Source organism: Dasypus novemcinctus, chromosome 2, assembly GCF_030445035.2.
Source record: "Dasypus novemcinctus isolate mDasNov1 chromosome 2, mDasNov1.1.hap2, whole genome shotgun sequence".
NCBI lineage: Eukaryota > Metazoa > Chordata > Mammalia > Cingulata > Dasypodidae > Dasypus > Dasypus novemcinctus.
The window spans coordinates 52,848,679-52,865,802 of NC_080674.1; the positions used below are offsets into that span (position 1 = coordinate 52,848,679).

Genomic DNA, 17,124 nt, shown 5'->3' on the forward strand with positions numbered 1-17,124 from the left:
TTATTTAGAGGACGAGTCTCATTAAGGAAAATAACCTCATTTGAAAAAAAGCACAGAATTAGAACTGTTATATAAAATACATGTTGGTAAAATTTTCAAAAACAATGCTCATAAAATATTAATGAAAAGTAAGTAGAGGAGATTTTACTTGGTATGAACCCCCAAACCAATTGCTATTGAACACAACCACCTTTAGTGGTTCTAAAGCTATTTTCTGATAATAAAAGTAATGTGTTCTTTTTGTAGAACATCAGTTCATCTTTTAAAATGAGCTTCTTTCAGTTATGAAAACACTTCATATACCTCTAAAAGTTGCAAAAGTGTTTCCTTTCATTGCAGAATGTGGCACTCAACTGGACATAGTCATAGTGCTTGATGGCTCCAACAGTATTTATCCCTGGGAAAGTGTTACTGCTTTTTTAAAAGACCTTCTTGAAAGAATGGATATTGGTCCTAAACAGACACAGGTATGTGATTCTGCATTTTGAGTCCTGTTTTTTTAAATTAATTGATTAGTTAGTTAATTCTGTTGTTTTCAATAACAAGAAAGTGTCCTGAAAATAAATTAATCAATAGAGCTAAAATTCAGGGTGAAGTTTATATTTCATATTCCTGTTCTTATTTCTGAAGAAAACAGCATTGTTTTCTAAACAAAAAATGTTATGAAAGCTACCATTTTCAATGCTGTTGGAAGATATTCCCTATAGATCTCTGTGAACCCATTAGTTAAATCTTCATTATAAAATAAGTGCAGCCACCTTTGGTGAAATCAGAGCAGAGTTTCAGAATCTGTAGAAACTAATCTGACATCCCAAAGAACCCATCATCTGCATCATAATTTCCTTTCTCATATTGTGTGTGTGTGTGTGTGTGTGTGTGTATATATATATATATATTAGTAATTGACTGAAGGATACTGCTCTAAGTCTATTTTCCCTTATTTTTAATTTCTTTCTCCAAGCTTTAGCTGCAGAAAGAAGAATAGTGCTTTGTTTTGGTTTGAGTTTATTTTTTTCCCCATGAATATCTGTTTCTAAACACATCATCTTTATTGCCATTAAATGAAATAGAACATCTCACACTCATGGCTCTTCCACTTTAGACATAGAGTTTGTGTTTAATTTAATGTTTATTAAACCTTTATGGTCGTATGGTTTAAAATATAGAGAAGATACAACGGATGAGACAGAATTTCAAAGTGAGGTCAAAACATTAAGGGCAGGAATTAGCAGTAGAATCAGAGTTTTATGGTTGTTGACTGGTTTGGGGACTACAGAAGTCTATGGGAGTCTTTAGGAGTACACATGCAGTGCATGTTCTTTACCTTCTGTGAACACTACTGTTTGATAAATTTCAAAGGCACTGAAAAGGAGATCTGACAGCATCAATGTTTGTCACAGCTTGGTTCAAAATGGGATATATACATACATTATACATTACACATTATATATATAATTATATCTGTAATATATACACAATTTTCCGGAAGTATGAAGTATAGTATTTGAAGATTGTTGGTGCAAATTAGAAATCTAACCTCAAAGTGAAATGTCATGTTGTTGCATTCCAAGCCTGAAGAGGTCTCAGAAAGCTAGGTGAAGAATAGGTTATGCATTTCCTACTGGAAAATAGAGAACTTTTTAAAAATCAGTGTAAGTTTTTTAAAAGGAAATGAACTTTTACACATTACAAAATATAAATTCTCCTGTAGGCAAGATTCTTATCTTAGTTAATCTTCCCAAGAGAATTAGTAGAAATTCAGAGGAGATGTTTGAGCTCTTTTGGCTTCAGTGTATAAGGATTCCTGCATTCCAAAAGACCATCCTAGAATTTCGATTTGCTCTTCTCTGGCATACCCTCCTTTTTTCCCTTCCAATGACCTCTCATCCTTCCATTTTTTAATTCTCTTCCACAATCCTTCTGAGCGTAATCAATAAGATTTCATAGAACCATAACATTAAAGCTGGAAGGGACCTTAGAGGTCATGTAGCCCCCAACCTCAATTTATAGGGGACACAAGGGGCCAAATTACTTGTTCAAGCTCACCTTGCTTGTTGAGAGCAGATTAGAACTCGCAGTTCTCCACTTGTGTCCTTTCCTTTTTGAGAGCTCTATTTTTGGGAAAGTTTCACAACTGGTCCCATGAGACATCTCGGAAGAGCAAGTGTCTAGTCATTTCCATTTCCTCATTGCTGTTCTTGTACTTCCTAGATCAGCCCCTCAACCCAAACCATACCAGACCTCCTAGTGCTCCATCACCCGCACTGATATATCCAAATTCTAATTGCTGTATCACCCTCCTTTCTCTCATCAATTTTTCCCATTCCCATTCCCTTCTACCTGATTTGGCCATCCCATTTAGCCTTCTTATCCAATCCTTCCATTCTCAAGCCAACAATATTCCTGGGATTTTTAAAATTGCTATATTTTAGAGTCATCTGAATGATTTGCTATTACTTTTAAATTCATAGACATCTCTATTTTACTTGTAAAAATTAATTTTTTTTAGCTATTTGTGGAAAACAGTACAGGTGTAACATGGCTGAAGTTGCTCCAACACTTGAGGAAGAAAATCCACAAGGCTATTTTAGAATAGTAACATACTGCTTCAGCTGGGATCTGTGCCAGGGACTCAGTTTTGTAAAGAAATAGATAACAATCAATCGCTTTTTTCCACTGCAATTTTGATGTTTGTTTTTTTTTTTTAACGTTAGAGCTGTGATTAATTTCACATATCTGCAGTGACAGTCCTAAAACAGTAGCTGTTCTACTTGTCCACCAGAGGAATTCCAGCCTGCCAGAGTTGACTTCATGGAGTTGCATGTATTTCTTAGAGGGAACAATGACTTTATTCAAAGGAATAAGGACTCAAATCCTACCAGAGAATGAGAGAGGGAATGAACTTACCCTGAGTCAAGAGTAGGATCCCATTTACTTAGTTCAAGGACCCCATTCCACAGAGAGGAACTGTTCTAAATGCAACACTGTGCACTGTTCATATATCATATCTCCTTACTTCACCCAAGGGAAACTGCTTCTTAAAGAAAGAATAGCTGATTATATTTCTGTATTTTAATGTCACATATTGCTTGTATCTTTCCTTCTGGAGCTTAACTCTACTCATTCATTCCTTTATTCAGATGTATTTACTGAGTGTTTACTGAGTACCAGGAGCTGTGCTAGGGGCTTAGAACAAGAATGGAAAATAAGACAGACATTATCCCTGCCCCAGTGGCCCTTCTGACAAATGCAGTGATTCTCAAAGTACTGCCCAAGGAATCCCTGTTTTTTAATTCCTGAGGTGCTCATGCTGTACCCCAGATTTTCAGAATCCCAGAATCCTTGAGTGAGGGGTATCGCACTTATATTTTAGGTAAGCATCCCACATGCCTTTTCAACAGGTTTAAATTTGAGAAATGTTAGACTAACACGTTATTATTGTATTGTTGTGTGTGTGACTTCCTCTAGATTATGGGCACTTTTGGAGTGAATTTTATTTCTTTTGTCTTTTTATCCTCCTCACTATCAGTCCAGTGCTTCCCTGTGACACAGCAGGACCTCAACAAGCACTTGTTCAAACAATGTGTATATAATAATGAATGCATGATTTTGATGGCTAAACATTTAATGAGACTTGTGAAACTGACATTTTAACATTACTTAAAGTCTTTTCTATTTTGGCTTCAATTGTATCGATGGCTTGTGTCATGAATAATTTTCCAGAAGAAAGAAAATGAGAAGGACGTATGTACTAAGTTATTGCTTTTATTAAACTGCATTTAAAAGGATTTCCAATGATAATACGTTTAAAATCCCTTTAAAGTTTTTTTCAGTGATTTAGAAAAGGAATTAATTCATATGTCTTCTCCAAAGAAATGTGTACTGAAAAACATGCTGTCTTTCATGTGGTCTTATGGTAGTTATTTCCAAAAACATGACAATTTTTTTGTTTTAACAACCATTTGTTTTTGCACTGGTTGCCGACATAGTTTAAGTAAGTTTGTTTATTTATTTACTTTCTTAAATTAAAGCATCCAATTTTGTCTAGGGTTGGTAGAATTAGGTTCTGAAACTTTTCTTCTCCTTTATTATCCTCCCTAAGTATAAATAAATAAATATCTAAGTATCCTAAATATCTAAATACATATATATATATTTCTACATATGAAGATAATTCGAGAGAAAAACTCCCCAGAGGAACTTGTAATAATAGAAAACTAAGAGCTAAAGAGAAGACTCTTAGACCCCTCACCCACACCAAGAGTATAAAAGCAGGCAGAATCCTGAAGAGGATTTCTCAGTAGAAAGAGACTAGTGAGAAAGGTTTCAATAAGATGACACGAAGAGTGTGTGTCTGCTCTGGTTGGGACACACAGTTGACCAGTGTCTGAGTCCTGCTTGAAAAATACCCGCAAGTCAAAGGAGAGGTAACTGCACTGGGATTGACCTGCACACCCAGAGGTTGTCAGAACAGAAGATGTGTGTATTTCCCATGGATCAACATGGGTCACTCCAAACCAGGAGCCAGTACGGGGTCATATTAGGTACTGTCCATAGAGTATCCTGGAAGTGAGTGGAGGCCACAGCAGAGAAAAAAAGAAAATACTGCCTATTTGTCGGGACTACATCAGTGAAATGCATTTATCTAGGTCAAGGACAGAGGTGAGGTATCTCAGCAGAGAACCCACAAGAAAGTTAAAAGTACCTGTTAAGAGCTGATATCAAGTATCCATCTCAGGGAGAACCAGGCAAGAATGAATTTCCCTACCCCTCATTTATCTTCCCTCCCATGTTCCTGGAGAGGTCAGAAATATAGTTAGCAATGTAAAAGGCAATGAGAGTAAATAAATAAAGAAAAAGCCAGCCATGCCCCTTTCTCAACTATAGACTCATCCATTATAAGCCCTTAGTAGGAGAAGAAGAGATTGAACTATAAATTAACTTTGAATGGTTGTGTTGGTTTTATTTTAATTTAGTTTGAACCATATTAAATTATTGTTACGTGATCATTTTTTGACCCTGTGAATACTGCAGTTTCATGTAGTTCAAATTAAATTAAAATATATGATTTTATTTTATCAAGGGGACATTTAAAAACTAAGAATCATCAGAAAACTGTAAGACCTCCATCAAGCCATCCAGACACACAGAAGAATTCACTTTAATAAAATTTAAATGGATAGATAGTGAGCAACAGAAAAAGGTTGCATTCTGTTTATATCTCCTGAGTTGTTTACTGTATTGATGTAGTTATACACTTGGTGCGACATGTAAAGTTTTAATATGATGTTCTATTCTCTGCAGATCATAGATTTCTTATTTGGTAATTTCAGACAGTGAAAGGCATCCTCAAAGATTATGAAATATTTCTGGTAGTAATTATTACCTCCAACAGAAGAGAGGGAGGGAGGGAAGGAAGAAGGAAGGAAGGAAGGGAGGGAGGGAGGAAGAAGGAAGGAGGGAGGGAGGAAAGGAAGGAAAATAAACTTGCATTAGCATTTCCATATGACAGTTAGTACACATTAAGGTACTGCAATACAATGCAAGTGATGGAAATATCAATTCTAAATAGTTACTGAAAATTTCTTCCATACTTCTGTTTGGCCCCATTTAGACTTTTGCAAACATAGTCAAGAAATTTTTGTAAACCAATTTTTTACCCAAGACAGAGTAAAAGCTGTAAAATTGCCTTTAAGAAAAAACACCTATAAAAACAAACCTGAAGCACTCTAAGCTTGCCATAAAAGATATGATGGTATAAACATTATGGAGGTCTTATTGATCCTCAATACCTAAACAGAGCATTGCTTTTAATAATAAATGAGAACGATATAAATATGCCAAATAAGAGTGCATTACCCTAAATAAAACCAGTAAATTGTGAGGCTTGATATAAAAGTGAAATATACTAATGGAACAATGTCTAGATTGTTCACATCAAGCATAACATTAAACTAGGAAAAACGAAAGAGAAATTAATTAATTTTTAGGAATATTATTTATCTTTCTTTTACTGCACATTTTATGGCCACTTCCCTATAAGCCTTAAATATGGGGCCTGATTCACGGTTTTTAAATGTAAAACAAAGCCTAACTGGGCCATGAGCCATATCCTTGTCAGTCAGGTGATAGTCTCTGATGTGGTGTTATAAATGAGGTGAATCTTCTCACTTTGAGTTATCATTCCAATGTCAAATTCACATGGCCGTTTCCTCTGATAATGATCTAAGGATCACCTAGTGTTGCCTGTTGAAGAATTTTCTTTTTTTTTTTAAGAGAAATGTTAGTGCGATCTTTTTTTTTTAAAAGATTTATTTATTTATTATTTCTCTCCCCTTCCCCCCCCACCCCAGTTGTCTGTTCTCTGTGTCTATTTTGCTGCGTCGTCGTCTTTGTCTGCTTCTGTTGTTGTCAGCAGCATGGGAATCTGTGTTTCTTTTTGTTGCGTCATCTTGTTGTGTCACCTCTCTGTGTGTGCGGCAGGCTGCACTTTCTTTCACACTGGGTGGCTCTCCTTACGGGGCGCACTCCTTGTGCGTGGGGCTCCCCTACATGGGGGACACGCCTGCATTGCAGGGCACTCCTTGCATGCATCAGCACTACGCATGGGCCAGCTGCACACGGGTCAAGGAGGCCCGGGGTTTGAACTGCAGACCTCCCATGTGGTAGACGGACACCCTAACCACTGGGCCAAGTCCGCCGCCTGTTGAAGAATTTTCAAGCTCTTCAGTATGACTATGAGGCATTTGACCACCAGGTCCTAGTCAGTCATCCTGCATCCTGCTTTCCTTCATGGCCACCCACTTTTTGCCTTCAGTGACTCCTTCCTACATGCATTAATGCTCTGCTCATATTGTTCCCTCTGAAGAATGCCCTTCTTCATCCACTATAGACTTGGTGAATTTCTTAGATTCAGTTCAAAGGTCCCTTGCTCTGTAATTTTCTATGATCATTCCACCCATCCCTCCCAAGACCAATCCCTTCCCCTCCTGTGTTAGTCACCCAAAGGGGTGCTGATGCAAAATACCAGAAATGGGTTGGTTTTAATAAAGGGTATTTATTTTGGGTAGGAACTTACAGATACCAGGCCATAAAGCTTAAGTTACTTCCCTTACCAAAGTCTATTTGAAGGAAGATGGCTGACGACGTCTGCCCAGGGTTCCTGGGTTCCTATGTTCCTGGGGGTTGCTTTTCTCTGGGTTTAAGTTTCCTCTGTTCCCAGGACTGGCTTCTCTTTCCTCTGCATGATAACTTCCTGAGGCTCCAGCTTAAGTCTTCAGCATCAAACTCCAACATCAGAAAAACACAGCTCTGTTCTTTGCCATGCCTTTTACCAAGGGGTGGGGACTCAATGCCCTAATCATAACTCAGTCATGCCCAGGTACAAATCAGATTATAAGCATAATCCAATATTTCTTTTTGGAATTCACCAATAATAATAAACTGCTATCCCTCCCATGTTCCCATTGCATGGTACTCATCCTTTGCTTATTGTTCTTCTCACTGGGCAGCATCATTCTTTGTTTGATGTACCTGCTTCTCCTGAGAGATTGTGAATTCCATGTGTCAATATTGTGCCTCATGCCAGCTCAGAGTTTATGTGCTGTCAACTACATAGGTGGCATGTCATTTATGCTGAAAAAAGGCATTTGTGGAATTTTTTGTCCCTTTGTGCTAAAAATCATTAGTATAGTGACTTCCTCCTCTTATTCTGTTTCTTCAAGTCAGATAAATCCATTGAGATAGGACTCATTTATTTGTTTTTGGTAATTCCCCCATACACATCTTGATTTTGTTTCAGATCCTTATTTCAGGTGTTCACTAATCTAACCACATTAATGACTAACCCTGATTTATCTTGTTGCCTTTTACTTTCTCCGAAAATACAGTGAATTCACTTTGTTTTACCATCTCATGTCCTTGCATTTCTAGCCTGGATCACATTCATTGCAATCTCTTCCATCAGGTGAAAGGTCAGCTAAGGGCACACTTCCCTAGGACCTACATCTATTATCTATCAACTTCATTTAGGTTTCTGTGGATTCATTTCCTTAGGAAATGAGTAATCTACTTGTGAGCCCATTCCTTTTTATATCCCTCTGCACAGTGACCAAATTGTTAGCCTGGACTCAGCTAGCATAGCTTCAGCATGATTTCTGGTGATTATTATCTTGGCTTGCAACCTGTCTTACCACATGTACACCCTAACTTAATTATATTAGAAGCATGTTTTAGGGCAGCGTTTTAGCAGCATAGTTTGATAAAAAAAGAAAGAAGTATAAAATTAGCCAGACACAAAGCCTGAGTGCTTGTCATGTTTAGCACTTATGCATCTTGTAGAAACATGAGCCCTCTGTTTTGCTCCATCTTTACTTCCCTAAGAAAAAGCCATTGATTTGATAATGCTAATTGCTGAGTAAAAGCCTAGAAGCCTAACTCATGATGAGCATTAATACTTAGGCAATTGTGTTATATAATCTGACATAATATATTTAAAAAATGCAATTGTAAATGAGTAAATAATTCCAGTTCTTATAATTCTTTGACTCAATATAGCCCAGAGTTGTTTTAAACATTTCTCTTTCTGTAACTCCCTTGTCAGTCCCTTCTTTCCTTTCCAATAGTTTGTCAGGGTTGTGACTTTTAGTTTTATGAGAGAATAATCAGGAAGTTCTTCCATTCAGTGATTTCTAACATTGTCACTTCATCATGTTGTCACATTCACTTTTCTCCCCCTTTCTTCTCTATCCCCAAAAGAAAAGAAGCTGTTTGGGTAATTGATTCATTTTAATTAAGCAGATATTTATGAAGTATCTGGTTGATTAAGTATTGTGCTTGGTGTCATGGGTAATACAAAATTATTCCTATGACTTTGTCCTTGATCTCAAAAAACTACTGTATTAGTCAGCTAAAGGGGTGCTGATGCAAAATATCAGAAGTCAGTTGGTTTTTATAAAGGGTATTTATTTGGGCTAGTAGCTTACAGATACCAGGTCATAAAGCATAAGTTACTTTCCTCACCAAAGTCTGTTTTCATGTGTTGTAGCAAGATGGCTGCCGACGTCTGTGAGGGCTCAGGCTTTCAGGGTTCCTCCCATCCAGGGTCTTGCTTCTTCCAGGGCTCAGTGTTCCTCTCTTCCTGGGGCTTCCTTCTCTTTCCTCCGTGAGCTTACTTCCCGGGGTTCCAGGTTAAGGCTTCAGCATCAAACTCCAACATTAAGAACCCTCAACCCTGTCCTTTGCATCCCTTAGTGGCTGGGCACTCAATGCCCTAATAATGTGGCCCAATCAAAGGCCTAATCATAACTTAATCATGCCCAGGTACAGACCAGATTACAAACATAATTCAGTATCTATTTTTGGAATTCATCACCATATCAAACTACTACAACTCCCATCTTAGAAATGAGGTAAAATTATTTATTTGGATAACTATAGTGCATGCCAGTGAGTCATATATATAACAAAGGTGAAAAAAGTGGAATATTAATTCATCTTTGTAAGTACATAACTCTTACCATTGTGGAACACTGTTTCCCAAGCTATGCTATGTGAGGTATTGTATATGTTCCTCATGCAAAAAACAATTCCTCAAGAATAAAAAATACCAGGTCCTCCAATTAGTGATTTGTGATGCTTATTTTCATATTAAGGACTTTGAAAACATTTTCAAAAGAATTTGCTTCAAAGGAATTTGGGGGCCAGTACTAAGAAAAAGCCTTACTCTTTTGCACCATTCGAAACGTTTTTTCCTTAATATACATGCATGATGGGTGGATGGATAGATGGATGAATGAATAAATAGGTAGATAGATGCAGACACCCTATGTCCTTGCAGTAAATATACATGCCTAACTTTGGTTTACTCATTGTTTTCCAAGATTATTTCACCATGGAACCCTTTTTTAAAAAATCACACCTAGTAACATACAAAGAGAAACTAATATTCCCCGGAAAACAGTAAGGAAATATTAATACCAGAACTTAGCTTATAAAAGGATTTTAACTCTTAAGTTTAAGTGAAAGTTTCTGTTAAGTGTCACACACCTCTCTGTTAATGTAACAGAATCTACAGCCATGTGTGTTCCTGATTTATGCTGTAGCCTGAATCAACTCTTAGTGTCACTTTGACCTTAGGTAGTGTATTAGTCAGCCAAGGGGTGCTGATGCAAAATCTGCTGGGCATTATAAAGGGTATTTATTTGGGGTAGGAGCCATAAAGCATAAGTTACCAGGCCATAAAGTATAAGTTACTTCCCTCACCAAAGTCTGTTTGGAGCAAAATGGCTGTCGACGTCCGCGAGGGTTCAGGTTTCCTTGGTTCCTATGTACCTGGGGCTTGCTTTTCTCTGGGTTCAAGGTTCCTTTCTTCCTGGGGCTGGCTTCTCTTTCCTCTGGGAGCTTACTACCTGGGGCTCCAGCTTAAATCTTCAGCATCAAACTCCAACATTAGAAAAACACAACTCTGTTCTTTGCCATGCCTTTAATCTGTGAGTCCCAAGAGGTGGGGACTCAATGCCCTAATGATAACTCAGTCATGCCCAGGTACAAATCAGAGGATAAACACAATCCAATGTTTCTTTTTGGGATTCATCCATAATATCAAACTGCTCAGGTAGTAATTAGATTCCTATGTCTTTTTCTACTTAACCAAAAAGTTCAAACTATATCCCATCAAGAGATACCTTTTCCACAAATGTTTTCCTTCCAGTTGTCTCTGAGACAACTTATGTAGTACTTATGACTACTTTGCCACACTTTGTATTAGAAGAATCTCTTGTTATTGTCTTTGTACCCTCTTACTGATGTCAAAGCAACACCCTTTTCATTCTGCCTTACAGAATACCCACATCTTACACAATTGCTTCATTTAGCAGCCATCCCTGCTTAGCTTTTACTATTTCATAAGAAATTCCTAGAAAATACTGCCTAGTCCTTCTATCTCCATCACTTATCACCAGCTCACTACCTGACCTCTGCCCTCTGGCTTTGCACCATTCCAGTGGAACTTGCTACTTGAAGTCAACAATGATGTTTACTGGTTGTTTTCTGTTTCTTAATATTTCTAACAACACAAATTCTTTTAATTATCACCCTTAACATATTTTCCAGGCTCAAGAGTGCTTTACTTTCTCCCATAGTACTCCCATAACCCTTTTTTTCTTCCTTACCTGAGTATCTCATTAAGAAATTGGATCCTCTTCTTTCAATGTGAGGCAGTACATATGCTTGTTAGCCTCTTTTCTTCTGACTCCTTACTCGACTCAGTTTTTATCTTATTTAGTTCTAATATTTAATTGATTCTGTTGCATACACACACACACACATACATTATGCTTGTACAACTCTGCTTCACCTGCCTTAACTTATAATCAAGGCTGGGACAGAAACTATTTCAACTGAACAGGGCCTCACCAGCCCTTAGGAAAGTATTATATAGGGAGTTATTATATAATTTGTTTTCTAATTTTCGTTTTGTGATTTGACCATTTCCCTGAAAATAAAAATTAATAAATGGCACCCTTTTCTGGGAAAGACTCATAATCAGTCTTATTCTGTCTGGTTTCTAAGGACATAAGCTCCTAGTATCAGCCAGGAACCTACACTGAATGTCATTTCCCTGATATATGAGTTTCCATTGCCTTCTCTTCTCATTTCCCACACTTCTTTGTATCTCTCTTTTTCTGCTTATCATTATTCCCTTGCTATCTAAGTTTTCCATTTGGTTATGTGAAATGTTACAGTCATCTAGGAAGAATGTTTGAGGGTCAACTGTGAGCAAAGAAAAACAGTGGTAAGGGATAAGAGAACACCAAAAGCTATGACATAGTCCATGTTCTTCCCCCTTCTTGCCCTTTTAGAACTCATAATGTAGTCAGGGAGATAAAGCATGCTCACAAAACTGTTGAGAAAATCATAATACTCACAGTAACATGACAGACAATCTGTCCCTATAGAGTTCCAAGAAAGGCTAGATTGGCGTGGGCTACGTTGGCAACTAGATGGAAAAAGTTTTGCAAAAAAGTGGAACTTGAAATGAATCTTCGAGAATGGGCCCGAATCAGCTTAATTGGAGGGTCAGGGAAGGGTGTTTATTAGAGGTTGAGTTCATCTTGGAAATTATTCAAGATGAGGGTAAAGGGAGAAGGTAGGATGAAGGTCTGCAGATCAGGGGTATAAAGCTGGATTTTAAATTATAGGTCTAGTATTTCAAGGAGCAGCTTGAATTTTTATCAATTTAAAATTTGTCTTTAAAACTATGTTTCAGATTAATTGATGTAGGCAATGTAGAGTTACTGGAGGTTTGGTAATAGGGAAGTGATGTGATGGAAGCAGAATTTCTCAACAATTCATCTGCCAATAATATGTAGAAGGCTTTCAAAATGATGGAACTGGAAGGAAGAAGATCATCAGCCGAGAGACCATGGACCAGGTGCAAGGCAATGTTGTCTGGCCTGGGCTATGTGGTAGGAATGTGTAAACATATGTAATAGCTGTCTTAGATCAGGTTCCCCAGAAGCAAACCCTGAGACAAGGGTTCAGGTGATGATAATTAAAGAGGTACTTCCAAAAGAAAATAGTAAGGGAGTTGGGGGAACGAAACAGAACAGCCACAGAGGACAGGCAAGATATAATTTCAGATGAGTCCCAGTTTCAGCCTGATCTAGGAGGGGAGCTCCAACATTCAGCATCACAGAAGCACACACAGAGAAGGTGTATAGGTTTAACCAGCATTGGGAGTTAGCCAAGTGGGTATAATGGAAGGGGAAAAGGTTAAAGGAGTTAAATGTTTAGAAGTAACTGATTTTGGTCATGGGCCATAGAATCTAGACTGAGTACAGAAAAAATTGGTAGGGTCAATGAATTAATTGGAGGTCTTGATATGGTCAAAGAATTAATGTAGTAGGTAAATGGGCTGAAGTTAATGGTCAGAAAAAAAGAATGCTTTAAATTGAGATTGAGATTGAGGTGCTGTAATTTTTCCAGATGACAAGGTCAAGGATAAGACTTTGGGACTGGGAAACTAACTGAGTTAGAGGAAAGGATTTCTGAAGAAAAGAGGTCAAAGAAATGAGAGACAAGGGTGTTCAATAAATTATACGAGTAGATGCTAAATTTTCCAAAAATAATGGCAGGAGTGAGAATGGAAACTTTCAAAGTTCTTCAGCCTCCTGCTTAAACAAATAAAGACAAAGGGAAATAAAAACAAAGCAGACTTTGGAAGACATTCTGAATGGGTGAACTATTAACTTTCACAACAGCATGTATTCATCTTGGCGTCTACAAGTAGGCATAATGATTATCTAAATAACATAAAATCATTTCACTTTTATTTGTGCTGAGCATTTATATACACAAAGAAAATGTCAAATCTCTGTGTTTTCCATTAATAATTATTCAATGTCTCCCGGGATTACTGATCAGAAGCTGTAGGGTCTTTGGAGAAAAGAATTTTAAATCTATGTGGGGGTAATAAAGAGACAACCGTTTATCATACTTAACTATAATTCAAGGAAATAGCCTGAATTGAGGGGGGCAGGGGGAAGGGGGTAGAGACAGATATAACCTCATCCATTTCATTATTTTGTGTATAATTTGTTGGTGTATCCTACTTTGTTTCCAAAGGGGCTTCTGATAAACTTTATTCCAAACATAATAGCACATGGTCTTGGGACAAATGGTGAAGGATTTTGGGAGAAAGATATATTCTCAGAAGAGCAGGACTAATACATACATGAATTGGGCAGATTGCATGTTCACTCTGTTTATAATGCAAACCTTATCTTACACTTGTATATATTCTTTATGTCTTATACCCAACCAAGAAACTTTAAGGAAGGATTCATATATTCTTTTTCTTTTTAACATGATCTATTTACATGTTTGTTTGTTGAAACATATTCTCTATGGTAGCCCACTACACATACAGTTAGCTACTTGAGTTCATTGAGTAAGTATGAATAATTGTTCCAAAATATTGAGTGTGCTCTAAAAGGTAGTGCAAAGGTTATAATAGTGTAAATTTTGGAGTTCTCTTATTTGTTTTTGCAAATACCAGCATATGCTTCTTGTTTCCAAGACCTACCTGTGGAAATATATTTATAAATTAGGAATTTAATTAAGCCTAAAGCTCTCTGACAGAGATATCAGCAGTGGAGGACAGAAGGTAGACACTGACATTTTGTGTCACTTGGAAATACGTTTGGCTATAAAGCAAGTGCCAGAGCCCGCTTTACCAGTAGTAGACTGATGTGGTCTCCACCTTCACAGAGCTTTTCAGCTAGAAGGAGAGAAGGATATGAAACACTTGATCATTGAAATAAACGTACAATTGTGAACTGGGAAAGGGGCTGTAAAGGAAAAATGTTATTAGCTACTATGACCTGGGGCCTAATTTACAATGGGGACCCAGGAAGTCCTCTCAGAAGTGAGATTTAAGCTGAGACTTGAAAACAAGTGATAGGAAGGAGGCCTGCTCTGAGTAGCGGCTGAGAGGCAGGGTAGTGCGCCACACAAAGGCAAATGTACCTATGAATAAGCTGAGAAGGGCAGGAGCTGAGTGTGTCCTGGGAGCAGAAAGAAAAGAGTTTAATAACAGCTCTTTATTTTTGTTCTTTGGGCTGTGAATATCTACAGGATGACAATGTCCATTGCTGACAGGGCAGAAGGATTTGTACACTGACAGATTTTTTAACTCATTGGCCCATGTGCAGTGCTGATGCGTGCAAAGAGTGCCGTGACACGCAGGGGTGTCCCTGCATAGGGGAGCCCCACGCGCAAGGAATGCACCCCATAAAGAGAGCCACCCAGTGCAAAACTGCAGCCTGCCCAGGAGTGGCACCACACACATGGAGAGCTGACACAACAAGATGATGCAGCAAAAAGAAACACAGATTCCCGTGCTGCTGACAACAGAAGCAGACAAAGAAGAACACACAGCAAATAGACACAGAGAACAAACAACTGGGGCGGGGGGAGGGGAGAGAAATAAATAAATCTTTAAAATATATATATATATATATATTTCCTACGATCTATAAGTTTAAACTGAAGACAATTCAATATCAGGATCTTTCGAGATGGATAACTTGCAGTGGCTTGATATTTCAGGTTGGAATTGTACAGTATGGAGAAAACGTTACCCATGAATTCAACCTCAATAAGTATTCATCAACAGAAGAGGTACTCATTGCAGCAAAGAAAATAGTCCAGAGAGGTGGCCGCCAGACTATGACAGCTCTCGGAATAGACAGAGCAAGGTATGTGGATGAAAAAAATAAGCCAAAGTAAAAGACTACCCAAAATTAAATGCTTGCACATTTATCTTGATAATATCTTAAGAACAGCTTGTTTTAAACCAGATTCAACTGGTCAGCTCTTAGTTGCAGGGTCAGGATCTTTATAATACAATCTTACCACCCTTCTTGACTTTCCCTGTTATTCTAAGGATTTAATTGATGGATATTATAGTCAGGAAAAAAAAATCACTCTATTCTATTGTATCGTGATTTTGGGCACTAAGACTTAATATTAGTAAATACTTCCCTCTTTCATCTATATTTTCAGCCTTGAGGAGTCTCTGTCTAAAATACTTCTTTAAATAGTAGCCTACGGTTACTCAATATATGTTTATATCCTAGGATGTCTACATATTTTTCAGTATTGATTCAGAATTATTGAAACTTCCAAATAAGAATCATTTAATTTGAGGCCAAATTAAATGTTGTCATACTTGAATTGATTTTCAGTGCAAAGACTCAAAGAGGTAGGAAAGCTTTGATGGTTTGTAATGTTCTCTCCTTTCTTACTTTCTCTAAATTCCTTCCAGATTACACCCTTTCCTCCATTCTGCAGCTTCCATAATGCAGAACATATTACCTACTCTGTAGATGGATTTCATTCTGTAAGAATCTACAGATTGTCCTCTTCTTACAATATAGAATATTTCTTTTTCTGTACTTTTCCTAACTCATTCAGCTCTGATCTGCTGTCTCCCTCTTTGGTCACTTCTAAAGCTGGTAAGTTCCTAAACTAAAACTAAACAATACCAAAATCAAAGGAAAGCTAATAAATAGTTGACTGATGTTAAGAATCTTCTGTTAAATATCTATAATTTCGGGACTCTCATTGATTTTAAGAGCTGATTCTTAGCTCTCACTTCATTTCTTCCCATGAAGATCAGTGTTTTGAGTGTTAAAAGTAGTTCATGTGTATAAACCAAAGAATGGGTTAGGTATTCAAATTGTTAAAATTTCATGTGCTGCTCTAGACTCATAAATGTTAGAAAAGCATGTGGTTCTAGTTTTTCGGGGCCCAAGAGACAATAACCACAAAAAATGGGGGTAATTTTATATTTACCTGCCCATGGGAACACCTATTTGCATGTACAAAGCACTTACAAGTCTAGGTGTATTGAACGCACCTTCTTAAATAATACACTAAATGTGGCCACACATTCAAAGTAAATCAAAAGGTTATTTGAAAGCTCTGAGCCTGTAGGTAGCTCTGCATTTTCCAAGGCAACCACTTAAGAATGAATATTCATCGTTGAATACTAACAGAAGAAATACTCTAGCTGCTTTTGCTCCTGCATAAGTACCATTCTAAATACCATACCCCTATATGGTTTTTGAACCTGTGATTCAGAAAGGGTCTAACTGAAGAACGACACACTGATTATTGGGTTTTCAATATGTATTAGTCTGCCAAAGGGGTGCCAATGCAAAGTATCAGTAATCTGTTGGCTTTTATAAATAGTATTTATTTGGGGTAAAAAGTCATAGTTACAAGGCCCTAAAAAGTCCAACTCAAGGTTGCTTTCTCACCAAAGTCAGTTGCTACATGTTGAAGCAAGATGTTTGCTAACCTCTGCCTGGTCTCCCCTTTCCCTCCGGGTTTCTAGTCCTCTCTCTCTCCTGGTTAGGGCTCCTCTGTCAGGGCTTCCTATGCCAGCTGCAAACTAACAGGTGAGTGGCTCATCTCTCCCCCGTGGCCTTTAGCTGTTAGAGCCTTTTCCTTTCTGTCCCATGGCAAAGTTCTTTTCCTTTTCTCACGTGAGTGTCTTCTTGAGTGAGTGTCTCTTTATATCAGCCCACCAAGAGGGCAGGGACTCAAACTGAGTCA

At 37.7% G+C, this 17,124-nt stretch overlaps 1 protein-coding gene across 2 annotated transcripts in view; it reads left to right on the forward strand.

Moving 5' to 3' along the window:
* Nucleotides 1–17,124, forward strand: part of ITGA1 (integrin subunit alpha 1) — a 186,422-nt gene that overhangs the window by 89,777 nt on the left and 79,521 nt on the right. For both annotated transcript variants that reach the window (XR_009188370.2, XM_058308837.1), the window contains exons 6-7: nucleotides 340–467; nucleotides 15,112–15,260. Coding sequence is in view for 1 of the 2 variants with exons in the window: in XM_058308837.1 (XP_058164820.1) it covers nucleotides 340–467; nucleotides 15,112–15,260 (277 nt within the window). In the remaining variant the exon portion in view is untranslated. The remainder of the gene's footprint in view (nucleotides 1–339; nucleotides 468–15,111; nucleotides 15,261–17,124) is intronic.